This window comes from Malassezia japonica, chromosome 2 (assembly GCF_029542785.1).
Source record: "Malassezia japonica chromosome 2, complete sequence".
Taxonomy (NCBI): Eukaryota; Fungi; Basidiomycota; class Malasseziomycetes; order Malasseziales; family Malasseziaceae; genus Malassezia; species Malassezia japonica.
Window position 1 is genome coordinate 1,279,989 of NC_083371.1, and position 26,686 is coordinate 1,306,674.

Genomic DNA, 26,686 nt, shown 5'->3' on the forward strand with positions numbered 1-26,686 from the left:
ACTGGAGGATCCAAGCACAGTCGCTATGCCTAGCATACAAAGCGTCATTGGTGCTTTGCAATGCGTCTCTTCTTCGCACCTTGCAGAAAGGGCCGAGCTTGCTCCCGCGCTCGGCACGACGCTAGCCGCAGCGCTGCGGTACGCTCAGGCGCCAGGCGCTCTTGGTGCTGCCGAGCTCCTGGACGCTTGCCTCGGCGCGGTAGAGCGTACTCTGGAAAAAGCGCTCTTGGCAGACGCGATGCACGCCGCGCGCATCCTGTGTGGCCTTCAGTTTGCAGATGGCGTGCCGTCCACTTACAATGCATGTGCCACGTACCTGCAACGTGCCGCAGGGCTGGCTGGACACGGTGGCCCATCCAAGCAGCATTATGTCTCTGAAGTCGCATTCCACTACGGCAGTCGCCTGTATGCATCTGGGCAACATGGTCACGCCGTACCTTTTTTGCGCATTGCCTGCGACACCGAGGGGCTGGATGACGAGGGCACGCGAGCCAAGTACGTGCGCAAGTGCCAGGTCCTGGCGGGCGCGTACCAGCACATTTCCGATTACCACAACGCGTACGACACGTACTGTCGTGGCCTCGCACAGGATCATGCACTGGATGGAGCTGCCGAGGCGGCCGGCCATGCTTTGCTACCCGCCGCACTCGAGACAGAGCCGCTTGCACTGAGTGCTGCGATGGTCAAGGGCGTCCTACAATTATCCGTCTATTGCCTGCTCTACCCCCAGGACCTCTCCCACGAGAAAAGTCTTGCACACCAGCTCAAGCGCCTCGACCTCTCGCCTGCCTCGCGCGGTGCGTGGCTCGAGTATGCTGCGCACTCCATGGAGTCTATGCTCCTCCGCGACGAGACGCCAAAAGCGCTGCAGGACGTTTTGCATGCAGCCATACCGTGCTATTCCCCCACCGAATACCCCCTGCGCCGCGCCCGCGTGCTTCTCAAATTGCACCTATATGATACCCTCCGCGACACGCCGAACGACGACAAGGCGATTGCCGCATGCCTCGACAGGCCGCTCGTCAAGGACGCAGGGCTCGAGGCATGGCACGAAGAGCTGCGATGCACAATGTACCTGCAGAATGTGATTGCCACCGTTTGCTTGCACGCTTCCAACGGCCCCAAGCTCGAAGAAGCAGCCAAACTGCTGCAAGAGGCATGTGCACGGCTCATCAAAAGCACCCAGCGTCCGAGCGAGGAGCGCGACAAGGAACCTATTGCACGGACGCGCTCTGGGCGCTCGCGCGGACCAACACCGGTTTCTACGCGGGTGACGCGGTCGCGTGCGGCGACGCCCTCGGAAAAGTCGCGGCCTTCGACGCCGGCACGGTCGGCCAGCACGCTATCGTCTTCGACCCCTCCTCGCAAGGGAAGTGGCGAAGGAGCCGCGCCAAACACTACGCCTATCTTCCCGGTTGCAAAGCTGCTTAGTGCTGCGTGTGATGCCATGGCATACGTCGGCATGGACTATGCCTACTTTGACGCCCTCCGTGCACTACAGCGCCTGACAAAGCAAAAGCTACCGGCGATGCATGCAGAGGCCACCGCCCGCATTGTTGTGCACCTGGTCTCGCTGCGAGCTGGTGCCGATGCTTGTTCTACAGCAAAGTCGTGTGAGAAAGAGACGGCGCCGATGCTCTTTGCTGATATGATGGGCAAGGTCCAGGCGGGAGAGACGAGCGACATTGTCGCGCAGTACGAGCGCGGAGTGCAGCTCGCCCAATCGTCCCTCCCGGGAGCGACGTCGTCCTGGGAGCGCGTGTCGTCCAAGTGCACCGAGTACGATCTGCAAGCGCAGGCCGCCTTGGCTTATGCCAGTTACTGCGCCCCTCAAGGCCAGTACACAGAGGCCCTGAGCGCGACTCTCCAGGCACTGCGCACATACCTGCGCAGTGCCATGGTCCTAGCCAAGGCAGCCGCGCCGGACCCGGACGTCTTTGCCACCAAAGAGGCCCCCGGCAAGCGCTCGATCCCGCGCTACGCCATGCTCGAGCTCCGCGCATTGCATTGGCGCGTCGCCAAGGTACGTATTTTTGCTGACCCAGTCCTTGTCGTGCACCTATCTTGCGCTGAGCCGCATGTACGCCGAGCGCGGCGCCGTACGCGATGCGAATGCATTTGCCCAGGAAGCCATCGACTTTAGCGAGCAGCACCGCGCGCCGCTCCTCCGTGCTGCGGCCTTGCTGTGGCGTGCTGAACTTTATGGCTCTCAGCGTGATATGGATGCGGCCCGCGTCGCATGGGCAAATGGCATGGGGCTGCTCGGCACAATCCCCAGTGCCCAGGCGGTCCACGCCAAGGTGCTCGCGGCCGAGTGGAGCGGAGAATATGGGAATGCATGGGCCGAGGCAGGCGAGGCGTGGTCGGCACTGCAGCAGCTGTTTGGTGCAGACCTTCTGCGCGACCTGTACGTGCGCATTGCCTGTGCAACGCTCGATGACGACGAGCTGAGGGACACAGTCGCCCATGAGCTTGCGTCGGTCACGCTTGCCGAGCGCTCTCTCGCCTATGCCGAGAGCGAGATGCGTGCAGACGCCGTGTGGGCGATCCTCCCGGAAGCAGCGCGCGCTCTTCCCGGAGCAGCTCCTCGTCCCACGACGCGGGGCCAGGCGTCGCTCGCCAAGAACGTCAAGGCATGGCTCGACGATGCCGAGGACCTGCTTGCCCCACTTCACATTAACGATGCGCGCCTTGCCCGCCGCGCGCTGCGTGCGCAGTGCTCCCTCTCCCTGCTTCGCGCGCCGTTCTGTGCCAGCGAAGGTGCAGCAAAGATGGCCACCGAGGCGGCCGTGTCGCTCAATGCGTCCGTCTCGGTGAGTGTACGCCGTGCGTATGTCGATACGGCTGCGCGGCGGCAGCAGCCGGCCAAGGTTGACTGGTTTGCGATCCGGCCACCCCCCCGGCCCGTCTCGCCCTTTTCGCAGAGCGTCGCAGGGGTGTACGACGCACCTCTGCAGCCTCCGTCCAACAGTGCCGTGCTGACGCTTGCGCTCTCGAGCGATCGGTGCGAGCTGCTCCTGTCGCGCCTCGGCGGCCATGCACCGACCGTCTATACACTCCCCATCGACCGCCAGAGCCGGCGCGAAGGCGAGGAAGAGCCACTTACTGCTGATGCAGTGCTCACCGAGCTGCGTGCGATCCTTGCGGCGTCCAATGCCGGTGTCCAAGGCGCGAAAGACGTGCATGCGCTCGAGGCGCGCAAGGCGTGGTGGACCGAGCGCCGTGCGCTCGACGAGCGCCTGCGCGAGCTGCTGCAGAGCATCCAAGACACATGGCTCGGCGCGTTCCAGGGCCTGTTTGTACCGTGGCCCGACGTCCCGCTGAGCGGTCTACGCGACCAGGTCGTGCGTGCGTTTGACCACGCGCTGTCGGGACGCATGGCACACAAGCACAGAGTGCTGCTGCCCGATACGGCCCTTGCGTGCCTTGCTGCGCTGCCGACTGACTGCACGGCCGAAGTGCTCGAGGACTGGGCGCACTTTGTGATGGATGCGACGCAGCTTGCCGGCGTCTCGATCGCGCAAGACGAGGTGGACCTCGACGAGCTGTGCAGCGACCTGCGCAGTGCGCTGGACGAGCACCAGGCAAAGCGGCGCAAGGACCCCGAGCGCGACGAGCACCTCTACCTCGTACTCGACCGCGAGCTGTGCGAGATCCCGTGGGAGTCGATGCCGATCCTGCGCGAGCGCTCTGTGAGCCGCGTGCCCTCCTGGGAGTTTCTCGCCGCGCTCACGCCCGCTGTCCGCACGCTCGACCGGCAGAGCACCGCGTACCTGCTCAACCCCGGCGGCGACCTTGTGCGCAGCGAGGCGCGGTTCGCCGGTCTGCTCCAAGCGCAGCCAAGGTGGCAAGGCACGATTGGGCGTACACCCGTTATTGACGAGGTCGCGCGTGCGCTGGCGACCAAAGACACGTTCCTCTACTTTGGCCACGCGGGCGGCGAGATGTACGTGCAGCCGATGCAGCTGCGCTCGCTCGGCCAGTGCGCGACGTCGATGCTGTGGGGCTGCTCGAGCGGCGTGCTGCGCGACCACGGCGAGTACGATCCCAGCGGCACGCCGTACGACTACCTCGTCGCGCAGTGCCCCGCGATGCTCGCCAACCTCTGGGACACGACCGACAAGGAGCTCGACGGGGTGTGTGAGACGGTGCTGCGTGGCGTAGGCCTGTTTTCGCCGGCTGCCGCCCCGCTCTCGCGTGCCGTTGCCGCCGCACGCAGCGCGTGCAAGCTTCCCTACCTAACCGGTGCGGCGTGCGTTGTGTACGGTGTGCCGGTGCAGTGGCAATAGATACCCTATACTACTTTTTTGCAGCCTCGACGAGGCTGCTGATCTGTTTCTGTTTCGTGCGCAGTGTCCGCATGGATGCGCGCTGCTCGCGCTGGTATGTCTGCGCCTCGTCCTCGAGCGCCTTGGCCTGCTGCTCGAGCTTGCGGCGCGCCTCGAGCTCGTCCTGGAGGCGGGCGAGCATCACGTGGTGGGGATCGTCGCCCTCGACGCCGCTCTCTTCCTGTGGCCGCAGCGGCACCTGTTCATAGACTGTATCGAGGTGTGCACACGCGGCAATCTGTGCCTCGAGCTGCTTGCGCTCATAGACCAGTTCTTCGAGCGCGATCGCCGCATCGTCGACGCGCCGTTGGGCGGCTCGGACGTCGCCGCGGCGCTCGGCGAGTGCCGCGTACGCGCCGCGGTTCGCCGCCTTGAGCTCGGCCATGACCGGCACGGCGCTGGAAAGCATCCCGAGGCGCGCCGCAGCGTCGCTCGGCGGCTGCTCCGACAGCGCGGTGAGCGCCTGCGCCCCCGCCGCAAGATCGCACATGGTGGAGGGTATTTGGATTACGCAAGCACGTCTACGAGCATGGCGCGCCACAGGCGCACGACGAGGGCATGCGCGTCGTCCTCGAGCACCGGCTCCAAGACTTCGATAATCTCGTGTGCCGGTGCGTGTTCGCGCAGTTTCTCGAGCGCGGCGTCGCGCAGATCGTCGACAGCCTCGCCCAGGCTGTCCTCGATGCCGGCATCGAGGAGGGGCTGATAGGTTTCCTGTGTGAGTAGAATGACGTACCGCCTGGATGTGCTGCCAGTCTGGGGGTACCGCAAACAAGTCGGACGGATCGGTGGGCAGGACCTTTTCCACCGCGTCGCGGCTCGGGTGCGGCCCGAGGTGGTGCACAAGGGCGAGGCGCTTGCGGCGTGCCTCGTCCTCTTTTGCGCGATGCACCTGGAGTTTGAGGGGCTGGCCGTCGTGCATGAGCAGGCCCGACTGCCGCTGCTTTTCCGCGAGAGCCGCCATCTCGCGTGCCTGCTCCTCGAGAAAGGCCTCGGCGTCCTGGCGTGCCTTTTCCTCTTCGGCCGCCTGCGCCTCGCGGTCGGCCTGGTCTGCGTCCTGCTCGCGCCGGCGGTGGGGCGCGCGCTCGGCGAGCCAGCGCCGGCGGTCGGTCCAAAAGAGCTCGGACGCCAGCTCGCGGTCCTCGCGGAGGCCGTCGAGCGGCGGCGGGGGCCGGTCGCGCGGCATGTGCTGTGTCCAGTACTGGATGCGCGCGTGCTCCTTTTCATTGTACGCCGCCTCTGCATCGCGCCCCTCGCGCTCGCGGCGCTCGGCGACAGCGCGCTTGCGGCGCTGCTCCGCGGCCTCGTCTGCGCCTTCTGGATCCGTCTCCTCGGTCGGCTCGGGCGTGGGCTCGGCGTGCCGGTGTGTGCGCTCCTGCGCGAGCAACGCACGCCGCCGCTCGAGCTCGAGCACGCGCTTGCGCTCGGCGGCGTCGCGTGCGACGGCCGACAGGCGGAACTTTTCAATCTCCGAGAGGACGTGCTCGCGCTTCGGGCCGTGCAGCTCTTCCTGCGGCAGGTCCTTGAGGTGTGCGGGAATCTCGTACACGCTCACGTCGACCTCGCCCTTGTCCGACGCGCGCTTGCGCATGACGCCGACGAGGTGGTCGACGCGCCGCCGCGCCTCGCGCTCTTTTTGCCGGTCGACGTCGGTCTGGACGAGGGTCTTTTCAAACTCGCCGAGAAAGATGTTAGTCTTCTCGTCCGCCTTGACCACGAGCTTCTTTGGCGGCGCGCCGTATTCCGCGCCCATGCTGGGCAGCTCCACGCCGTTCAGGACGGAGCGCACGCGCAGCACGTCCGGCGCGCTCTGAAAGTCGGCGAATCCAAATGCCTTGCTCACGCGCTTCAGATTCCGGAATCCACCACACGCCTCGAGCAGCTGGTGCAGCCAGCGGTCCGGCACGCCAGGGCTAATGCTCCCCACGAACACCGTCGACGCCGCCTCCGGACCGGTCATCGTGGCACGTGATGGAGGTGTGTATCTTGCCAGCAAACGTGACCGGGCTTCTACGGACACCATGGCGACGCAGGCCCCTCCGCGGCTCCCGCCGGGCTGGACGACCCAGTGGTGCGTGGCACAACTAATGCAGGGACGCCGCAGCAAATAGACAGGTGTATGTCGAGACCGCGACGGGACGCACGTCGTGGAATCCGCCGATGCCGGTGCGCCCAGCGCCCGGGCCGCGTGCTGCCCACCCCAACGCACAGGCACGCATGTCGATGCCGGTGAACCCCCGGCCGGGGGCGGTGCGGCCTGCGCACCGTCCACTGGGGCGCGCACCGAGCATGAGCGGCATCGGGCACGCGGCGCGCGGCAGCATCGCGCCCGGCGCCGGCGCACCGATCCGGCCGCACCAGCGCTCGGTTTCGAGCGGGCGGCCAGTACGCCCGGTGCCAGGACAGGCGCCGCCAGTGCCTACCGTTCCCGGAGCGCCGGCCGCACCCCTCCCGGCGACGGCCGCGCGCCCGCCACCCGCCCCGGCTGCGCGCGCACCGCCGGCGGCCGGCGCAGCGACCTCGCCGACGCCCGTGCGTACGGTGCCCGCGACCTCGCCGCGGGGCCGCACCGCATCGTCGGCGGCCGCACGCCGCCGCGCGTACCCCACGGCTCACTTGGTGGCGAACAGTGTCTCGTATCCCGCCCAGACGCCGTCCACGCCGGGCGGCGACGGCGAAGTATTTACACCTGCGGCGATGGGCCATGCGCCGATGCGCAGCGTGAGCGGCCAGCTGCAAGGCAACCAGACGCCTTCCGTTGCGCCGCGCTCCATGTCGATCGCGGGCCCCCAGGCGACGGGCGCCGTGCCGACGATCCCCCCGGTGCCCGAGGCGCCGAGTGCGCCCGAGGCCGTGCCTGCGGTTGCCGCGCAGATGCAAAACATGAGCGTGGGTGCGCAGCCCACCGCTTCTGGGCGCCAAGCGAACCAGCTCTTCAATGCAGTGGTCGGTGCGCAGCCGGCCAACATGGCGGATGTGGACGTGCCGCCGCCTGCGATCCAGCTGCCGCCTGGCTCGATTCTGTCGCCGAGTGCGTCGAATGCTGACCCGTCGTACCAGCGGTGCACGCTGAACGCAGTGCCGACCACGTCGTCGATGCTGAGCAAGAGCAAGCTGCCGCTTGCGGTGGTGCTGAGCCCGATGCGCAGCGTGCGCGAGACCGAGGGCGACGCGCCGGTGCCAGTCGTGAGCGACTCGGTGATTGCGCGGTGCCGGCGGTGCCGCACGTATATCAATCCGTTTGTGACGTTTGTCGAAGGCGGCCACCGCTGGCGCTGCTGCATGTGCAACATCACCAACGAGGTCCCGCAGCTCTTTGACTGGGACCAGGAGACGAACCAGCCGACGGACCGCTGGAAGCGCCCCGAGCTCTCCTCGTCCGTGGTCGAGTTTATCGCGCCGCGCGAGTACATGGTGCGCCCGCCGCAGCCCCCCGTTTATGTCTTTTTGCTGGACGTGAGCCACGCAGCGGTGACCAGCGGCATGGTCGCGACGGCCGCAGCGGCGATCCTCCAGTCGCTCGACCGCATCCCGAACCAGGACAGCCGCACGCGCATTGCGCTCATCGGCTTTGACGCGCAGCTGCACTTTTTCCGGATCGCGCCGGGGAGCGAGGAGGCGTCGCTGCTGGTCGTCAGCGACCTCGACGACGTGTTCCTTCCGCAGCCCAACGACCTGCTCGTGAACCTCGCCGAGAGCCGCGCCGGGCTCGAGTCGCTCCTGCGCAACCTCGGCTCGATGTACGAGCACGCGACGTCGCCGGGCAGCGCGCTTGGCGCCGCGCTCCAGGCGGCGTACAAGCTGATCTCCTCGTCGGGCGGCAAGATCGAGGTGCTCACGGCCTCGCTCCCGACGCTCGGCCCGGGCGCGCTCAAGATGCGCGACGATCCCAAGCTCTACGGCAGCCCGCGTGAGTCGTCGCTCCTCGCGGCCGGCTCGCCCTTCTACAAGACCTTCCCGATCGAGTGCTCGCGCTCGCAGGTGTCGGTCGACATGTGGCTCTTCTCAGGCGCGTATACCGATCTCTCGACGCTGGCGTGCTTGCCGCGCTATACCGGTGGCCAGACCTTTTTCTACCCCAAGTTTGACGCCAAGCGGCCGCAGGATGCGGAGCGCTTCACGAAAGAGCTCTGTGCGGTGCTCGAGAGCCCGGTGAGCTTCGAGGCGGTGCTGCGTCTGCGTGCGACGCGCGGCATCCGGCCCACGTCGTTCTACGGCAACTTTTTCGTGCGCTCCTCGGACCTGCTCGCACTGCCGAGTGTCGCGCCGGACCAGAGCTACGTGATCGAGTGCGAGATCGAGGAGACGGTGCAGCAGCCGATCGTCGTCTTCCAGAGCGTCGTGCTGCACAGCACCTCGACCGGCGAGCGCCGCATCCGCGTCGTGACCCTCGCGCTGCCCACCACCAGCTCGCTGTCCGAGGTGTACTCGAGCGCGGACCCGGTCGCGATCGCCGCGCTCCTCGCGAACAAGGCCGTGGAAAAGAGCCTGCACTCGCGCCTCGACGACGCGCGCGGCTACCTGCGCACGCGCCTCTGCGAGATTCTGCACAGCTACCGCGTGACGATGACCAACGCGCGGGGCGGCAACGCACAGCAGCTCACCATCGCCGCGAACCTCGTGATGCTGCCGCTGTTGGTGCTCGGCCTGCTGCGCACGCCCGGCCTGCGCCTCTCGTCGCAGCTCTCGCCGGATATGCGTGCGTACAGCCACACGCTGCTCAGCGCGCTGCCGATGCAGCGCCTCGTGCCTTATCTCTTGCCCGGCTTTTACTCGCTGCACAACATGCCGCCCGCGGCCGGGCTGGTGGATCCTACGACGCAGCTCCTTACGCTGCCTCCCCGCCTGAACCTCACGAGCGAGCGCCTGGAGCGCCACGGCCTGTATCTCATCGACAACGGTCTCGACCTGATTCTGTGGCTCGGCCGCGCGGCGGTGCCCAACTTGACGATGGACGTGTTCAACGCGCCAGACTATGCGTCGCTTGCGTCGGGCAAGATTACGCTCCCCGAGCTCGACAATGCCATGTCGAAGCGCGTGAACGCCGTCTTGTCGCACCTCGCGACGTCGCGCCGCGGTGCCAACGCGCCGACCGTCTACCTGGTCAAGGAAGACGGCGACGCGGCGATGCGCGTCTGGGCGCTCTCGCACCTCGTCGAGGACCGCTTCGAGCAGACGAGCGGCTACCAGCAGTTCCTGGGCCAGATTCGCGACAAGGTCGGGGGGAACTAGCTATGAAGAGCGCGCACTGCGCCACGCGCCAGCAGGGCATGCACACGCGCCGTAGGATGGTACAGATCAAAGAAAAAGTAGCGATCCGCGTCCGCACACAGGTGGCGCTTGACGCCCTTCTCGAGCTTTTGCGTGCCAACGAGGCACGCGCCGGTGACGTTCGTCAGGCCGTACTTGTGGGGGTGCGCCTGGATCGTTGACTCAAGCGCGTCCGCGTCAAAGAGCGTCGCGTTCGCGCTGCGCACCGTCGGTACCCACGCGCGCAGCGCACGGTTCACCGCCGAGGTAAAGAGGATCGTGTTGTTCTTCGTCTCGGCGTCCGCATAGGTGCGTGCCCAGGGCGAGGTCTGCATCTCGCTCAGCGTGGGGATGAGCAGATGGCGCGCGCCGTGGTGCACCAGGCGCTCGCTCTCGGCACGCAGCGTGTGCACCGCGTCGTGCGCGAGCGCGGTTGCGTTACGGCCCGGCGTCAGGCCGAAAAAGGCGTCGTTCGAGCCGCCCGAGACAATGTACAGCGCATTGGGGTCCGCGCCGTGCGCCTTCTTCAGGTAGTGCGACACCTGCGTGCGCACATCCGGCACCGGGAGTGTCGAGTTGTAACCAGAGTAGCCCTTGGCGACGCTGTTGTTCGTCGTCGCGCTGCCGTGCGCGAGGTCGTCGACGTGCGAGATGTTCAAGAGGTCCGCGAGCTGCTCGGGCCACGTCGGGCCATTGCTGAAGCGGCCGCTGGGTCAGCGAAGCGACCTACTCAAAGTACGCAGGATCCGCGGGCCACGTCTTGTTCGACAAGAGGTAGGTGCCGTTGCCCTGCGTCAGTCGCGCGACGTACGTTATCCACAAGCGAATCGCCAAACACGACGACCGCCGAGTAGCTCGCCGCGCCAAGCGCCGCGACAAACGGCGCGCCGAGCGCGCAGCCGGCCCACAGCCAAAAGAGGAGCGCGACGTACATCCGGCCGAATGGTCGCAAGAGATGCGCTGCTAGCTATACAAAATTCCCTATACGGCGGAACGGCGTACGCCCGCAAGGCGGTCCATCACCGAGCCCACGACCGGCATCGAGAGTACCTGGCCCACGCCCGGCACCTGCCGCAAAAAGTTGAGGATCACCGGGAAGAAGTCGCTGCGTGAGAAAAACAACCTACCCAAACAAGTTCAAAAAGCCGACCGTCTCGATGAGCATGCCCAGCAAGGTCAGGCGGCAGAACACGAGTGCCATGCCCGCAAAGAAGCACACCGTGCCCCGGATCTTTTGTTTCCGCGCAAAGAACGTGAGCGTGCGCTGCGGGCCGATCAGCATCGCAATGCCGGCCACAAACAGGATATTCCCGAGCGCAAGGAGCGTCGCATCAAAGAAGAGCAGCACGCCCACAAACAGGAAAAAGACACCGCCGGACACCAGGCCCACGCCAATCTCTGCGGTCAGCACAGCTACGCACTCTGTTGGTCACTGAGCCACATCGCCGTCCAACGAAAAGGCCCACGCTTATTTCCTCAGCCAGGTGCGCGCCGCGCGCGCGAAACAATCGGGTGCGTGTCGCTAAGGACGACCTTGCCGGGGGGGTAGGGCGACGTGCCGTTCGGCAGAAAAGCGAATGCGCTGGGTTAGTTAGGGACCTACTTTGCCGTCGGCAGCGGTTCCTCGGAGAACCAGGGGTGGCGGAGCGCCTCGGCGGCCGTGACGCGCCGCGCAGGATCGTATTGCAGGAGCCGATCGAGCAGGTCAAAGCCCGCCGAGGTGCCCGCACGGTTCGTGTACCACTGGTAGAGTGTGCGCGGGAGGCTGCGTTAGCAGAGGTACATACGCGTCGCCACGGCGCAGCGCGCTCCAAGCGCCATAGTCGGGCAGGGAGTCCATCGTCGGCCACCGCTCCTTGGTCGGCGTGCCGAGGATGTCGACAATCTTTCCGAGCTGGTTCCTGTCTTAGTCGAGGAAAGGACGTACGTCTGTAGCGGCACCGTCTTGACCTTGGGGCCCATGCGAATCTCTTCGCCTTTAAACATGGGCCGCAGTGCGATGAGCTCGCCCCAGATGCACCCGACAGCCCATAGATCGACCGCCGGCGTATAGTGCCGTGCGCCGAGCAGCAGCTCGGGCGCTCGGTACCAGATCGTGACGACCACCATGTCGCTCGCGTACAGCGACACCATCGGGTCAGCGTACACGCGCGCAAGGCCCAGGTCGCCGATCTTGACAACGCCGCGCGCGGTAATCAGGATGTTGGCCGGCTTCAGATCACGGTGCATGATCCAATTCTCGTGCAGATACTGCACGCCATTGAGCACCTGCCACAGAAGCGACTTGATCATTGCGCCGCTCACCGGCGTGCGCAGCACTGTGAGGTGGTGGTGAATGATCTGCAGAAAGTCGTGCTCGACAAACTCGTACACCAAAAAGATGGCATTCTCCTCGAGCATCACCTCGCGCAGCCACACGACATTCTCGTGGCGCAGCTCACGATTCAGCGCAATCTCGCGCACGGCACTCTGGCTGATCCCGGTGAAGGTCGTCGTGCTCCCTTCGCGGTCGGGCTTGAACTTTTTGATCGCATACACGCCCGGCTCGCGTGCAAAGGCGCCGGGGGGCAGGATCTCTTGCGCTTTGTACACCCGGCCGTACGTCCCGGAATTCAAGAATCCAATCACCCGGTAGCGCGACAAGACCGGCCGCCGCTGCGCGTCGCGCGCCTGCCGGTAGGCGCGCATGACCTCGGCGGCGGACACCGCGCCTCGCTCCGCCATCAGCGCACAGACAGACCTCCACCCACGACGATGCCCGAGCCGTTCTCGATTGTGGACGCGTTCCACAGCGCCTTGCGCGACGACGAAGATCTCCCGCAGCCCATTGCGGCGATCTTTGCGCTGTCCGAGATGATTGCCTCGTCGAACGCCGCGACTACGTCCGAGCTTATGGAGAGTATCAAGACCGCTTCCGAAGAACTCAAGCAGAGCCTCTCAAATCCGATTCCTGCGTCGGCAGGCCTCGAGCTGTTCATGCGTTTTGTCACGACAAAGAACTGGGCTGGCGGCGTACGTATCTCGACTTATGCAGGACTTTCAAGCTCACAAGCACAGTCTCATTACGACCGCGCTCGAGTTTGCACACAATACGGTGCCGAGCTGCCGCGAGCGCATCACGACGCTCCTTCTCCCGTTCATCAAGGACGATACGGTAGGTTTCTACGCTGACGCAGGTCATCCTCACGCACGGATACTCACGCGTGGTGATGCAGGTGCTCCTCGCCGCCGCCAAGACGCAAAAGAAGCGCATCAGCGTCTATGTCTCGGAGAGCCGTCCGTCGGGGCAGGGGCTGCGTACTTACAACCGCCTCATGGCCGAGGGTATCCCATGCACCGTCGTGCTCGATTCGGCCGTTGCCTACATTGTGCACAAGGCCGACATGTGCCTGATCGGCGCGGAAGGCGTCGTGGAGTCGGGCGGCCTCTTTAACGCAGTCGGCTCTTACCAGATGGGCATCGTTGCCAAGGCGGCGCACAAGCCGGTCTTTGCGGTGGCCGAGAGGTACGTCGACCGACTAATCCAGCTTCAAGTTCCTCCGCATGTTTCCCCTCTCCCAGTACGACCTGCCGAACGCGTCGAAAGTGCTGCCGTTCCCCAGCGCCGGCGAGGCGGAGAACGTCGACGGGGCGACGCACATGACGCCGGCGATGGAGGCACTTAATCCCTTGGTACGTCGACGCGCTCACCTAGATCGACTATACCCTCCCCGAGCTCGTCACGTTCATCGTGAGCGACATTGGCATTCTGACGCCGTCGGGTGTCTCGGATGCGCTCTTGGCTGTGTACGGTGGCGACTAACTACCGGCGCCCGCGCCCGCGCGGCGCCTTGCCGGGTGCCTTGCCTTTGGGTGAAGGCTTGGGCTTGGATGGCTTGGACCGACTCGCACTCATGTCGCGCCCAAACGCACCGCCCTTGTCGCTGGACGTGAGCTCTTTCGAGATCTTGCGCTTCTTGGACTTGGGCGGCTTGGGGTTGTACTTGGGTGCACTCGAGCCGAGCTCGGTGGGGCGCTGCGCGCGCTTCGCAGCACGGATACTCGCGTCGATGTCGCGCTGCGTTAGTGAATAGACGTACCGAAAAGTTCTCCTTCGCATCCTCCTCCTTCATCAGACGCACACGCTTCTGCCGGCGTGACAGGCCCGCAAAGCGGTCCTTGCCTTTACGCTTCTCGGCCGCCGCAGCCGCGTCCATCTTCTTGACGTACTCTTCGCGCGAGGCGCCTTTCGCCTCCGCCTTATCCTTTTCGCTCTGGAACCAGGTGCGCGCGGGACGCGAGTAGATCTCGTCCTGGTGCGCCAGCATATTCTCGCTCTTTTGCAGCTGCATCTCAGCCTGGCGCAGCGCACGCTCCTCCTTCTCCTCTGCAAGCACCTGCTCGATCTCGGGCTTGAGCGAATCAATCGCATCGCTGACCTTTTGGATGACGTCGGCGGACAAGAGGCGGTGCTTCACCTGCTCGGGCGGCGTGCGCTTCAGCACGGCCTTGAGCAGGCGGCGGTCGGCCTCGCCGACAAGCGTCACGGAGCGACCGTGGCGTCCGGCACGCGCCGTACGACCGACACGGTGCAAATACGGCTCGAGTTGAGCGGGCATATCATAGTTGATGACGGTCTGCACGCCACGGATATCAATACCACGACTCGCGAGGTCGGTCGCGAGCAAAAAGTCGACTTTGCGGTCGCGGAAGTTCATGAGTGACTGCAGACGCTGCTCCTGGCTCAAATCACCGTGCAGCTCGGCCGCGGAGAGGCCCAGCAAACCAAAAATGATCTTGAGCTGGTGCGCGAGCTTCTTGCTGCGCACAAAAATGATGACCTGGTCGCGGAAGGTACGCATGCACAGAGAGAGGAGCAGCGACGCACGCTGGCCATCCTCGGCGTTCTTGCGCTCGGCCGCAGACAGGTTCGCCGGCACACGCACACGCACAAACTCTTGGATGAGCTTGGCGGCAGTCGAGCGCTTGGGGTCGACAAACAAACGCACCGGGCGCTCGAGCGAGAGACGCACCAGCTGGTCGACGTCGTCCGTCATTGTCGCGGAAAAGAGCATCGTCTGGCGCTGAGTGGGGCACGAGCGCACGATCTCGTTGAGCTGCGCCTCAAATCCGTCCTCGAGCATACGATCGGCCTCGTCCATAACGAGAATCTCAATGTCCTCGATACCGAACGACGAGCTGTTTTGCATATGATCAATAAGACGGCCGGGCGTCGCAATAATGATATCAGGGCGCATCTTGAGCTCGGCCTCTTGCGACTTGACCGACAGACCACCGACACACAGGCAAAAACGCACGTCCATAAACTTGGCAAGCGCCACACCGACACTGTGGCACTGGATTGCGAGCTCGCGCGTGGGGCACAGAATCACAACACGCGACCGTGCATCCTCGACACCTTTCTGGCGGTACGAGAGACGCTCGAGAATGGGGATAAGGAAAGCGGCCGTTTTACCACTGCCGGTCACCGCGCCGGCCACAATGTCCTTGCCAGCGAGTGCAATGGGGATGGTACGCGCCTGGATCGGCGTCGGTTTGTGGAAGTTCATCGCGTCGAGGGCACGCAGGAGCGCGCGGTTCAGACGGAGCGCAGAGAACGACAGGACTTCAGGCTTGGTCTCTTTGTCTTCTGTCGCAAAGTACTGTGTCTTGCGTTCGTCATCGGCATCGTCCTCATCCTCGTCCTCGTCCTCATCGATTTCCTCGTGTTCCTCTTCCTCATCTTCCTCCTCGTCCTCGTCCTCGTCTTCCCCTTCATCCAGAGGGTCCTCCTCCTCTTCCTCCTCTTCCTCCTCTTCGCCGTCTTCCACTGCTCGTGCGCCGCTGCCGAATCCTTCGCCATCGCTCTCTTCACTTTCGTACGCACCCTCCTCGTCCTCGCCCATGACCTCGGCAAGTACAGGCTTGGACTGCGCGGCGCGACGCCGCTCAATGATGTCGTCGACCGTCAGGCGCGAGGCTTCGGCGCTATTCGCGCCTTTCGCGCGGTCCACGTGAAAGTTCCAGTCATGCACGTTTCCTGTAGCACCGGAATCCATGCCATCGTCAAACTCAAACTCGTCCATCTCGAGCGTCTCATTGGCATCAGGCGCACGCTTCGCACGCTTGCCATCGTCGACAATCTTTTCGCGCGCGTTGATGCTCGCCTTCTGGCCCTTGCGCGGCAGCTCCGGCTCAGTCTCCTTCACATCGACGTCTACCTCGTCATCTGAATCCAGCGTCATGACAAAGTCGTCGCGCAGAGCGCGCCCCCCTTTGCTCGACACCATGACGGAGGGATCAATGCGTACCAAAAAAAATTGGAATCACGTGATAATCGGGCGATGCTTCCCCACGGGCTTCGCACGATCGGTACGTCACTTGGATGGAGAACGGGACAAGCCCTACGAACGGGTCGGTTCTTCCTGGAACGGGATCCGGCCCATCGCGCAGGATTGGAAACATGCTTCGGAGGTATAGCGTTGGACAGCAGAGCGGTGCGCCCGTTTCGACGACGCCGCCGACTGATGCCCCGGTGAGTAGTGTTTCTCCCCCCGCATCGCCGACGTGGTCGCGCCTGCGGCGTTCGTCCGAAGGCCAAAACTCCTCGTCGTCCGTCAGCCGAGCGGTGCGTCTTACGCCGCTGCGGAATGCGGCTGCCTCTGTGTTTCAGACTACACGCAGTGCGCTCGTGGCCGACTCTGGCTCGACACCGCCACGGGATTCGGCGTCGCCCGTGCCTTCAGCAATCATGCAAGAGAGCGGCGATGAGACGCTTGGTGGTGTGACTGCGCCACCCGGCCCACCACACCGCCTGCGTCTCGTGCCGTTCCTGGACATGACGCGCTCGCTCCTCTTTGTCCCGACCGAGCTAGAGCTACGGGAGAATGGGCATGCTGTACAGATTGGGCGCTTCTCGGAGCGCCGTAGGACGGATGGCGAGTCAGGCGAGGCAAGTGATGCGGCAGCGACACCCGCTGTTGAGATCACGACCGAGACACAGCCCGTGCCACAGGCCCTGGCTGACGATCAGGCCCAGATCGCGGCGCGGACGTCTGCGGCGACGGTGAATCGGCAGCAGACGCGCGTGACCTTCAAGAGCAAGGTGGTGAGTCGACTGCATGCTGAGATTTGGTGCGAAGCGGGAGGAACGATCTATATCCGCGACACCAAGTCGAGTAGCGGCACCTTTTTGAACCACCTGCGCCTGGCACCGGCCGGTGCGCTGAGCCGCCCCTTTGCACTGAAGGATGGCGACGTGCTGCAGTTTGGCATCGACTATCAAGGCGGTGTCCAGGAGCTGTATCGCTGCATCAAGCTTCGGGTCGAGATCGACCGTGAAACGCGCCTGCAGCCGACGGCCTACGGCTCCAATATGCTGCGCCAGCTGCAGACGGCGCAGCCCGAGGCACAGCCTGCAGCCTCTAGCGCGACACCGAGCCGTGCGAGCGGGGCAGAGCTGACGGAGTGCTGTATCTGTCTCTTCAAAATCAAGGTGTGTCAGGCCCTGTTCATTGCACCCTGCTCGCACATCTTTCATTACAAGTGTATCCGGCCCCTGCTCACATTACACCACCCAGGCTTCTCATGCCCGCTGTGCCGTACGTTTGTAAACCTCGACGAGGACGTCGAGGTTGACGACGGCGACGACGAAGACGACAACTTACCGCTTGCTGAAATGCGGAACCCCAACGCAGCCACGTCGCCAGACGCGGATATGGACACGTCCGGCTCGCTGGGCGAAATGCACTCAGCGCCCAACTCGCCACTCCAGGTGCAAGAGGCGCTCCCAGCGCAGAACACACACACGCAGCTCGACGCAATCGTCGAGCAAGATAGCCCCGCACTCGCACCGTCGGCTGGGCAGGCGGTGCCGAGCATCGGCAATGATGCTATGGAGAGCGTACAGACACCCTTTGGAATTGTACAGCGCCCGCGCCCTGTAGCATAGTATAGTGATGATGCATGACTCTATTTCTTCGATTTCTCCTTCTTTTCCTTCTTCTCCTTCTTCTCTTTCTTCTCCTTCTTCTCCTTCTTCTCCTTCTTGGGCTTGGGCGCGTCGTCGGCGTCGTCGGCGCTGCGCTTCTTGCTGTCGCCCGGCAAGGGCTCCTCGGGGGGGATAAAGGCCAACTCGCGCTTCTGCTCGCGCTCCTTGGCATGTTTCGCCTGCGACTCCATCTTCTTGGCATGCTCGTTGCGCTTCTTCTCGCTCGGCTTGAGGAAGTACTCGCCGCTCTCGAGCTGCAAGTCGATCTTGCTCGGCTGCTGAGGAGGAGGGAAGGGCGTGTACACCTTCTTCGTCGGCGCCGGCGCCGGCTTCTTCGACTTCACGCTGGTCTTCTTGAACTTGGGCAGGAAACGGTCCCACGACTCGTTTGCGAGCTTCGGGTCCTTGGCCAGCTCGCGCTTGATCATGAGTTCTTTGATATGGTAAATAGGGTGGATATTCTTCATGCAGTCGAGCACAATGCGCCGCACCTCCTTCAGGCTCTTGTACTGGCCCATGGCACTGACCGTGTTGCCTTGCACCAGCACGTAGCAGTTGGTCAGCAGCTCGATCGCCTTGAGCGTGCTGCCATTAGGACCAATAATACGCTGGCGGCGCTTCACAAAGCGCTCTTTGTTGCGCACAATACCGCCAATCTTGATGACATCACATGCCATGTCATCTTGGAGCACCTTGACGGCCTGCGTAAAAGGCACACTGCGGCTCAGCAGCTTGATCAGGTCGCGCGCACGGAGGATAATGTACGGGTCAAAGGTCTTGCGCGTCGTGCGCACCGACATCGAGCCCTCGACAAGATCCAAAGTGCATGCCACGCCATGCTTGTCGAGCGCAGTCGTTACATGGCCCCAGATCTCGCGCAGATACTTTTCGCGGTACTTGGGGAAAAGCGTCGCAAAACTGCTCTCTTCCAAAAAGGGGTTGGGGTTGTCCTCCGCTGTAAATTTGTCAATCTTCCAGTGATCAATATCATCCGTGTCCCAGGCTGCATTAGTGTGTCAACGTACGCTTGTCCTTGCGGAACCGCTTGTTCTTGTTCTCGACAGGCGCCGCACCTTCGTCCGCCATGGTTGCCAACGCCACGCAAAAAATCGCTTACGTTAGCGTGCAGCGTCCATGCGCAAGGATGGCCATGCCGGAGTGCCTCGAGGGGATTCCTATCGGCGTGGTGCTCGTGCAAGTGCGCCCTGCGTCGCCTGTTGAGAGCCAGGGAGGGGGCGTGCTCAAGGAGGAAGAGATACAGCGTCTCGCAGCGTGCACAGAGACCGCATCGGTCCTCCACGACCTCGCCGCCCTCCAAAGCCTCCACGCGCTCGAGGCCGAGGTCGAGCGCGATGCGTGGAACCTATGGTGCGCAGGGATGTATGCAGGCACGATGCGCATACGCATCTATGCGGCGGCTTCCGAGCGGCACAGGACACCACGCAAATCCAAGCGGCCGCCCCCACCGCGGCCCGCCGCCACGCTCTGGGAACGCGTTCTGCCGCACGTCTTGGTCGGCACGCTGGAGTGGCACGCACTGAGCCGCGAGTCCGATGCGACGCCAAGCGACGCCAAGCATTTCTGGCGCGAGGGACTCGTACGTACTGTTACTCACCCAGTCGCAATGGTCGCTCGCCGAACTATACCGCCGCCTGCCTAGTCCACCGGACGCGCAGCTGGATCTGGATATTCCGCTCAAGTGCACGCTCTATTCGTACCAATGCAACTCTCTCGCAAAGTTGTTGCAGCGCGAGCTCGAGCCAGAGAGCTACTGCGACCCATATTTTTTGCAGCGGACATGCCCTGTGCCGATGCGCAGTGGCGAGCGCTCCTATGCCATGGATCCTGCGACGTACGAATTCTTTCCGTGCTCTGCGGTGAGTGTCTACCCCGACTTGAAAGGAGGAATCTTGTGCGACGAGATGGGCGTCGGCAAAACGATCATCTGCATCGCGCTTATTCTAAGCACCCTTTCGCACGTCTCGCAGCCGGACCAGGAGCCCATGGCGAGCGCGACAACAAGTCTTATGGCACTCCAGTTTCCGCAGCACGAGTACCAAGGTGCAGATCCCGCGCGAGGACTTGCGCTTGACCTCGTCACGGCACCGTTTGGCGCACCGAGTCCGGGCGAGCGCATCTCGCGCGTACGCCCGCCTAAAGCAACACAGGCTGAGACGCCGCCGCCGAAAGAGCATATCGAAGGACGTGTATCGTTGGCCGAGATTGCTGCGCATCGCCTGCGTACGACCAACATGTGTCCTCCGTCGGTGCTTGCGACTTTGCCGCCCCAGCTGCAAGACCTGCTCGGCCTTGCTTCTGCACCGTTCATCCATCTATGGCCGCCGCCGCCCACGCGTATGTCACGTATTAGCCAGAGCCGTACACCGCTGCGTGTCTACCTGACATCGGCGACGCTCGTCCTTGTCCCACTCACGCTCCTTGTCCAGTGGCTCGAAGAGATCGAGAAGCACTGTGAGCCCGGCGCACTGCGTGTGCTGGCGGTTCCTGATATACATACACCCCTGCCGGATGCGTTGCACCTCGCGCAGGGCTATGACATTGTGCTCATGTCCCACTCGCGTTTCGGCAAGGAAGCTGGCGACGATCAGCAAGGCATGCGCTCGGACCTCGACGCGTCGCCCATCATGCAAGTCTACTGGAAGCGCGTGATCATTGACGAAGGTAACATGCTCGCAGGCGACTCGCTCGTCGTCCGTCTGTGCTCCTATCTCCGTGTCGAACGCCGCTGGATCGTCACAGGCACACCGACCGAGGCGCTGGTCGGCTCGAGTCTCAAAGCGTCGGGCGCCGCGCTCACGTCCCCGTCCAAGGCACGCCCGACATCGTGGACCCCTGCGGAACGCAAGAGTCTCGACCGCTTGAAATTGCTCCTGGTGCGTTTCCTTCGACTCGCACCGTTTGTCGGGGCGTCCGCGAGCATGGCCTCAGCCGCAAAGGCGTCTGGTCTTCCATCGGGCAAGGAGCGCGACTGGAATGCTCTGATGGCCGCACCGCCAGACAACAGCGGTGAGTGGACGGCCAAGTGCCGTCTGTATGATGTCTTGGCCCGCGTCATGGTACGTAACCGCGTCGAAGACGTCGAGCGCGAATGCCCCTTGCCGCCGCTTGAGCACCGCGTGGTATCGCTGGCCCTTTCTGACTTGGAGCGCAAGACTTACAATGTCCTGCAGTCGCTCATTGTCTTGAATGCGGCGCTATCCGAAGAGTCTGACAAGGACTATTTCTTCCACCCAAGTAACCGCAAAGCGCTAGCCGCTGTCATGGAAAACTTGGCGCTTGCCTGCTTTCACTTTGCCGGTCAGGGCTTCTTGGAGCAGACCAAAAGCGCACGCGACCTGATCGAGACACAGTATGCTTCGCTCAAGGAGCCCTACAAAGAGCGCGTCCATGAGGCGATGTGCCAGCTTGACGCGGCGCTCGAAGATGAAACATGGAAGGAGCATTTGGCCCGTGGAGACGTCTTGTACACGACGCAAGGCGCATCCGGCGAGCTTGTGCAAGCGTGGACCAGCCGCTCAGCGACGCACATGACCTCGGAGGAGCTCGTCTCGATGCGCCGAGCCTGCGCCGAAGCGTTGCGAGAGAGCAGCCTAGATGCAGACGACCTCTATGACGAGCTCATTACAAAAGGGATGCAGTACGCCCAGCGTAAGCAGGGGAAGTCGCCGGGACGCACGCCGGATGCGCCAAAGACGGTTGTGACCCTCGCCTCGGACCACGCGACCGCCTCGGCGAATTTGCAGCGTGCACGTCATTCGATTCAGCCACGGGGCCGCGCGCGTGCGCCTTGGGAAGAGGAGATTACGCTCCCTGAAGGAATGGACGACATTCGCGTCACCAAAACGTCGTCGACGAAGCTGGACGCAATGTTGGTTGAGATCCTCACGTCGATCGAGTCGGAAAAGGTGCTCGTCTTTTCTATGCTGGACAATGTGCTCTTTGAGCTTGCCGCAGCACTCGATGTCGTACAAGTGCCTTATTTGTGCTATGTTGCAGGTATGCCGCAAAAGCTCCGAAATGAGTACGCAAGCAGTTTCGCTCACTCGTCGACCTACCGCTGCCTGCTCATGTCGACAACGGTGGGTGGCCGTGGGCTCGATTTGCACTGTGCCAGCCGCGTTCTATTTGCTGAGCCTGTCTGGCAGCTGGATCTGGAGAGCCAAGCGATTAAGCGTGCGTGGCGCATGGGGCAGACACGACCGGTCGTCGTATCGACCTACGTCATGCAGCACACGTTCGAGGATCGGCTAGTGGTGCGTAAAAAGGCGCGCATCGCCGAGCTCCACGAGACCAGTACGATCGACGATGCCAAGACACTCACAGAGGACCCCGGCATGCGCGATTTTGTCGCCCACCCGCGGTTTGTGCAGCCCGCTCCTGCAGAGGAGACACGGTTGTCCTGTTCTGCCTTTCAAATGACACCGACCAAGGACGAGGGGCCGAAGAAGCGCGCAAAACATGTACATTAGGGTATTAGGGAACAGAATACGTAGGCACGCTGTGCCACAAATGCTCGACCACCCACTCCAGCGAGGAGTAAGAGAGATTCAGCGACGCGCATACAGGGCGAAAAGGCAAACCAATATTGGGGAGCTGGTCGTGTTGATGCATCGCGAGGGCAACGTACGACAGATACGAATGCAGCACGTCTGGTGACTCGCCTGGAACCTTGGCAATGCCACCCCGCTTGGACTGGGCAGATAGGAGGTAGGAAGCGTCGGATGCCGCATCGATCGCCGCATGGCATCCGAGGATCTTGGCCGTTGCGCCGCACCAAAACGAATAGCAGGTATCTTGCTCTTTTTCCACGCGGCCCTGAAATCCAGAGAGGGGCACTTGTCGAGAGAGCACCCACTGCTCGAGCTTGTCGCGGTTGGGGATGCAGTCAAGCCGCTGCGCCAGCGCCAACGCCGCAACAACACAGTAGGTCGATCCTCCGTGTGACTCTAAATCAGGTTCCTGAGCAAATGCGCCTTCATAGTGCTGGCATCGTAGAACATTTTCCTGAGCGAGATCCACGTCTACCATGCTCCAGTCGTTCAGTAGGTAAGCAATCGCAAATGCGCAGTACGTAAATCGCACATCCTGTTCCGCCGAGTCTGCAGTACATAAAAAGCTGTATTAGACAAGGATCGTACCTTCCATCCTTCTGTTGCATTTTCTGTACGTGGGTCTTGATCCCTTCGCGATCCAGCCGCTGAAAGTCGTCCCGGAGAATGGCAAGCGTTAGAAGGGCAGTGTACGTCATGGTAAGATGGCCTTGTTCCGCGGCCGGGGACCCCCGAAATCCGCCACCATGCGCCGTATATAGTTGCTGTGCATATACCCAGTCGATATAGGCACGACGCTGCCCCGCCGACACCACCGCGTCGAGCTTCTGCAGGAGATCCAAACCCCCCAAGCAAAAGTAACCCAACGTCATCCTGCGTTATTCAGGCCACGCACCGCTGGTGATCTGCCGATATGTATGGCTGGGGAAGTCCTGACAAATGAAGCTGCCAGAACTTGGCGTGTAGCTTTTCGTTCAAGACCGGCGCTTCCTCCATTGTCATGCTACTCCACAACCAACACCGCAGCGGCGAGCCTCCACATTGTAGGAGAGCCTCCCACGTGATGGCCACGTTGTTACAGTGCAGAGGGGCGCCCCAAGAGGGGACGTGCCCACCCCGGCCCCTACAAGGCGGTGTGCATGCATTCAGGGTGCCTGCCCTGGGGCGCGCATGCATGCGCGGGGTCCATGCCGGCGTACATAGGTAAAAAATGTGATCATGGCCATTCCCCTGAATAGATAGAAAGTGCTATCTATACGCTAAATTAGTCCTCAAGGAAGAAGTACTGGCCGCTGGACTTTTGCTCCTTGTCCTTGATACTGTTGTGCTTGTTGATACGCGGACGGAGGTTGGTCGGGTCACGACGCATACTGACGTCCAGCGTCTTCAGGAACGAGTTCATACCCGTCAGCAGCGACTCAGGGCTGCGTGCATGCGCCTTGATGGAGGGAGTGCCCTCGTAGACAATCACGCGGTCCGCGAGGTAAGTAGCCATAATAATATCGTGCTCAATGATCATCGCGGTCTTCTTTGAGTGAAGGATGAAGCGCTTGATGACCTTGGAGGCTTGGATACGCTGCTCAGAGTCCAGATACGCACTCGGCTCATCGATCAGGTAGATATCGGCGGGCTTACCAAGGGCCAGCACCAGGGCCACACGCTGCAGCTCACCACCCGAGAGGGTCTGCACGTCGTTGTCAATAATCGCCTCAATGCTCATCGGCTTCACAACGTCCGTCTGGAACTGGGGGTGCATAAAGGCGGCCTTGATCTGCTTCAGGAGAAGCATGCGCACGGTGCCCTGGAACTTGGGCGTAATGGTTTGCGGCTTAAGCGACACGTTCAGTTGCGGGAGGCCGTCAACGCCTGTGTCAGGCGCCAGCTTGCCAGCAAGCATTTTGACAAAGGTCGTCTTACCAGTACCGTTCTCACCCAAGAACACGAGAATCTCCGAGTTGGTGAAGGTACCGGGGTCAATAGAGAGCTCGAAGTTGCCAAGCTTCTTGGTCATCTTGGGGTATTGGTACGTCGCAGAACGCTCAATGTCCTTGTCGTCTGCGGTCTCGGCAATCTTGAAACTCAGTGACTCCTCACGGAAACGCATGTTTTCGGCAGGGATGTAACCATCCAGGAAGATGTTGATACCATCGCGCACGGGACTCGGCACAGTAACCACACCGTACACACTGGGAACACCGTAGAGACAGCAGACAAAGTCACTGAGGTAGTCAAGCACGGACAAGTCGTGCTCCACGACAATGACATAGGTGCTAGCATCCAAAAGCGTACGGATCGTACGCGCGACATTCAGACGCTGCTTCACATCCAGGTAGGACGACGGCTCGTCGAACATGTACATGTTGGCATCCTGCACCGAGCTCATAGCAATAGCGAAACGCTGCAGCTCACCACCCGACAGGTTCTGAACGTCACGGTCCAGAACAGGGGTGAGGTCACAGGCATCAATGACCTCCTCCTTGTTGTTGCGCTGAGTCTTGCTATCCAGCAGTTGCCTGACCGTAGCCTTGGTCTTCAAGGCACGGGGGATATTGTCGACATATTGGGGCTTAATCAAAGCCTTGATGTTGTCCTCCAACACCTTGGTGAAGAAGTTTTGTAGCTCCGAACCACGGAAGTACTTCAGAATCACAGCCCAGTCTGGAGGGTCCTCATACCGACCCAGGTTCGGCTTCTGCTTACCAGCAAGAATCTTCAGGGCAGTACTCTTGCCGATACCGTTCGTACCGACCAAACCCAGCACCTGGCCGACACGGGGTACAGGCAAACGGTGCAACTTGAAGCTGTTCGCACTGTAGCGGTGCGTCGTCTCGTTCTCAAGGTTGGTTGGAAGCTTGATAATGTTGATCGCCTCGAACGGGCACTTCTTCACACACTGCATGGTTAGACTGGGAACATGGAAGATCACGTACGATACCACAACCAATGCAAAGCGTCTCACTGATGAACGCGATCTTGCTCGAGGGAGCAACTTCAATACACAGACGACCTGGAGTTAGCAAGTGCGCGTGCATTGTTACGTACCCATGCGGACCACAGGGCACGACCGCTTGCATTCTTGGCGACACTTGTTCGGCTTACACCTGTCCGAATTGACTGTAAGGTAGGTTAGTACATGCCCCTGACTTGTCGATGTCTCTACATACCAATAGCAATGCGCTCCTCGCGCTTCGTCGGCGCAGGTGCCATGGTCTTCAGCACAAGTGATTGCCAAAGGTACCTGACTGGCGGCTTCGAATTCTCTTCTTTCTCGCCTGACAAAAAGGCCTGGTTCGAATTGGTCAAAATAATTGTCACGTGCCTATGACGATCACCTCGCGTGGGTCCGCGTGGTTCCGCGTGGTATTGCATAGCCCCAAGGTCCTGCGGACGCCCACGGAGTTCTAAAAGCGAACCTGCCTTGATCTGGGGGGCCCACCCTAGGCCTGATGACGCATCGACAGTCAGGGCGGCGGCGTCACGGACCAATCCAAAAAGTAGGTCATTTGAGTGTATTACTGCGTCCGGAATTAAGAATGGGGTATATGGATGACACGCCAAGAGTTTTTAAGGCCGCGGACCCCGAGCGAATCTATCTCTCATCCCCCCTGGGCACATCCTACGTAGCTACCCGTTCAGGCAGACTTGACTCGCAGGGTCCACTGTGAAAAGTCTCGCGTTATTAACGCACACGCAGTTGAGAGCAAGTGTGCCAGCCACCATGCTGGCTCCTGCTCCTCGTGGCCGAATCATTGCGCTGGACGTCTTGGTATCAACACCCAATTCGCCTTTCCCAGCGCAGTGGATGATTGTTGTAAAAACAACACGTTTTGATGATGGACACATCATTGCATGGCACATTGAACAGGACGGCGAAGGGCGTTGCTGGCCGAGTAAGAATCGGCTCGACCCCTCCCTCCTCTACACCGACGCAAACGAACGGTCGATGAAGGCGATGGGCATCTACCAGCGGTGGTCCTTTGTTTTGGGCCCCAAACCCATGTGTCTGGATGACCTCGAGTCAATCTGCCTCCGCTCCTCGATGCCGGACGAGGAACTGGGAGAGGACCACGGCAGCTGGTGCCTGGACATTTTGTTCAAGCTCGAGAGCCTCAAAGCTCTCGTTACCGGCCAGGCTCTTCAACTCGAGTCTCATCTGGGCCTCTTTCCGATAAGCAGTGCCGCGACCAGCGTATTTTCGGACAACCCCGAAGAGATTGTGCGGCCAAGCAGTGCGGCGTGGTACTCGAAAGACTTTCGTCCCTCGACGGAGTCCCTAGGAAAACATGTGGCACGCTGGCCCCCCGAGCGTCCTTGGACGCCCGAGTCGCTGTCACTGGCTGCCTATGCAGTCAACCAGACCAGAGCAATGAGCTGGTCGCCTATTCCCACTCCCTCGTCCTCCCTAATGGTGTAAATACGGCGGATGAGGATGGGAGGCAAAGAGAGAAATTGAAAAGACAATGCAACGTCCCCAGTAAGGGAAATCATGGGAAGGTACACGTTGCCCAAGTAATGATGGATACGTCTTGCTTCGGTAGCTGGACTATTGGAGATAGCGTACTATAAAC

At 62.1% G+C, this 26,686-nt stretch overlaps 14 protein-coding genes across 14 annotated transcripts; 6 read left to right on the top strand and 8 right to left on the bottom strand.

Annotated features, from left to right (window-relative positions):
• Positions 1–238: 238 nt before the first annotated feature.
• On the top strand, positions 239–4,289 carry ESP1 (separase; the record flags this gene model as incomplete). The annotated part of the gene is made up of 2 exons (XM_060265761.1): positions 239–2,023; positions 2,046–4,289. The coding sequence occupies 2 exons, from the start codon at positions 239–241 to the stop codon at positions 4,287–4,289; spliced, it is 4,029 nt and encodes a 1,342-aa protein (XP_060121744.1).
• A 10-nt stretch (positions 4,290–4,299) lies between these two features.
• On the bottom strand, positions 4,300–6,288 carry MJAP1_001812 (uncharacterized protein; the record flags this gene model as incomplete). The annotated part of the gene is made up of 3 exons (XM_060265762.1): positions 4,300–4,791; positions 4,848–5,042; positions 5,065–6,288. The coding sequence occupies 3 exons, from the start codon at positions 6,286–6,288 to the stop codon at positions 4,300–4,302; spliced, it is 1,911 nt and encodes a 636-aa protein (XP_060121745.1).
• A 200-nt stretch (positions 6,289–6,488) lies between these two features.
• Positions 6,489–9,560, top strand: SEC24 (COPII subunit; the record flags this gene model as incomplete). Its single annotated transcript, XM_060265763.1, has 1 exon — positions 6,489–9,560. One exon carries the CDS (start codon positions 6,489–6,491, stop codon positions 9,558–9,560), a length of 3,072 nt encoding a protein of 1,023 aa, XP_060121746.1.
• Positions 9,561–9,723: 163 nt separating this feature from the next.
• Positions 9,724–10,512, bottom strand: MJAP1_001814 (uncharacterized protein; the record flags this gene model as incomplete). Its single annotated transcript, XM_060265764.1, has 4 exons — positions 9,724–9,733; positions 9,762–10,286; positions 10,309–10,367; positions 10,390–10,512. 4 exons carry the CDS (start codon positions 10,510–10,512, stop codon positions 9,724–9,726), a joined length of 717 nt encoding a protein of 238 aa, XP_060121747.1.
• A 47-nt stretch (positions 10,513–10,559) lies between these two features.
• GOT1 (Golgi Transport) lies at positions 10,560–11,021 on the bottom strand (the record flags this gene model as incomplete). The annotated part of the gene is made up of 3 exons (XM_060265765.1): positions 10,560–10,683; positions 10,706–10,976; positions 11,000–11,021. The coding sequence occupies 3 exons, from the start codon at positions 11,019–11,021 to the stop codon at positions 10,560–10,562; spliced, it is 417 nt and encodes a 138-aa protein (XP_060121748.1).
• A 33-nt stretch (positions 11,022–11,054) lies between these two features.
• Positions 11,055–12,302, bottom strand: SSN3 ([pyruvate dehydrogenase (acetyl-transferring)] kinase; the record flags this gene model as incomplete). The annotated part of the gene is made up of 4 exons (XM_060265766.1): positions 11,055–11,160; positions 11,182–11,343; positions 11,366–11,479; positions 11,506–12,302. 4 exons carry the CDS (start codon positions 12,300–12,302, stop codon positions 11,055–11,057), a joined length of 1,179 nt encoding a protein of 392 aa, XP_060121749.1.
• Positions 12,303–12,332: 30 nt separating this feature from the next.
• GCN3 (translation initiation factor eIF-2B subunit alpha) lies at positions 12,333–13,380 on the top strand (the record flags this gene model as incomplete). The annotated part of the gene is made up of 5 exons (XM_060265767.1): positions 12,333–12,590; positions 12,613–12,732; positions 12,755–13,083; positions 13,106–13,250; positions 13,273–13,380. 5 exons carry the CDS (start codon positions 12,333–12,335, stop codon positions 13,378–13,380), a joined length of 960 nt encoding a protein of 319 aa, XP_060121750.1.
• DRS1 (RNA helicase) lies at positions 13,381–15,847 on the bottom strand (the record flags this gene model as incomplete). Its single annotated transcript, XM_060265768.1, has 2 exons — positions 13,381–13,635; positions 13,658–15,847. The coding sequence occupies 2 exons, from the start codon at positions 15,845–15,847 to the stop codon at positions 13,381–13,383; spliced, it is 2,445 nt and encodes an 814-aa protein (XP_060121751.1).
• Positions 15,848–16,308: 461 nt separating this feature from the next.
• On the top strand, positions 16,309–17,508 carry MJAP1_001819 (uncharacterized protein; the record flags this gene model as incomplete). Its single annotated transcript, XM_060265769.1, has 1 exon — positions 16,309–17,508. One exon carries the CDS (start codon positions 16,309–16,311, stop codon positions 17,506–17,508), a length of 1,200 nt encoding a protein of 399 aa, XP_060121752.1.
• Positions 17,509–17,528: 20 nt separating this feature from the next.
• On the bottom strand, positions 17,529–18,633 carry KRR1 (ribosomal RNA assembly protein krr1; the record flags this gene model as incomplete). Its single annotated transcript, XM_060265770.1, has 2 exons — positions 17,529–18,550; positions 18,573–18,633. 2 exons carry the CDS (start codon positions 18,631–18,633, stop codon positions 17,529–17,531), a joined length of 1,083 nt encoding a protein of 360 aa, XP_060121753.1.
• A 58-nt stretch (positions 18,634–18,691) lies between these two features.
• Positions 18,692–22,037, top strand: MJAP1_001821 (uncharacterized protein; the record flags this gene model as incomplete). Its single annotated transcript, XM_060265771.1, has 2 exons — positions 18,692–19,144; positions 19,167–22,037. The coding sequence occupies 2 exons, from the start codon at positions 18,692–18,694 to the stop codon at positions 22,035–22,037; spliced, it is 3,324 nt and encodes a 1,107-aa protein (XP_060121754.1).
• A 4-nt stretch (positions 22,038–22,041) lies between these two features.
• On the bottom strand, positions 22,042–22,816 carry CDC43 (protein geranylgeranyltransferase type I; the record flags this gene model as incomplete). The annotated part of the gene is made up of 2 exons (XM_060265772.1): positions 22,042–22,461; positions 22,736–22,816. The coding sequence occupies 2 exons, from the start codon at positions 22,814–22,816 to the stop codon at positions 22,042–22,044; spliced, it is 501 nt and encodes a 166-aa protein (XP_060121755.1).
• A 566-nt stretch (positions 22,817–23,382) lies between these two features.
• Positions 23,383–25,017, bottom strand: RLI1 (Fe-S cluster-binding ribosome biosynthesis protein; the record flags this gene model as incomplete). The annotated part of the gene is made up of 1 exon (XM_060265773.1): positions 23,383–25,017. The coding sequence occupies one exon, from the start codon at positions 25,015–25,017 to the stop codon at positions 23,383–23,385; it is 1,635 nt and encodes a 544-aa protein (XP_060121756.1).
• A 1,044-nt stretch (positions 25,018–26,061) lies between these two features.
• MJAP1_001824 (uncharacterized protein) lies at positions 26,062–26,532 on the top strand (the record flags this gene model as incomplete). The annotated part of the gene is made up of 1 exon (XM_060265774.1): positions 26,062–26,532. One exon carries the CDS (start codon positions 26,062–26,064, stop codon positions 26,530–26,532), a length of 471 nt encoding a protein of 156 aa, XP_060121757.1.
• Positions 26,533–26,686: the final 154 nt, after the last annotated feature.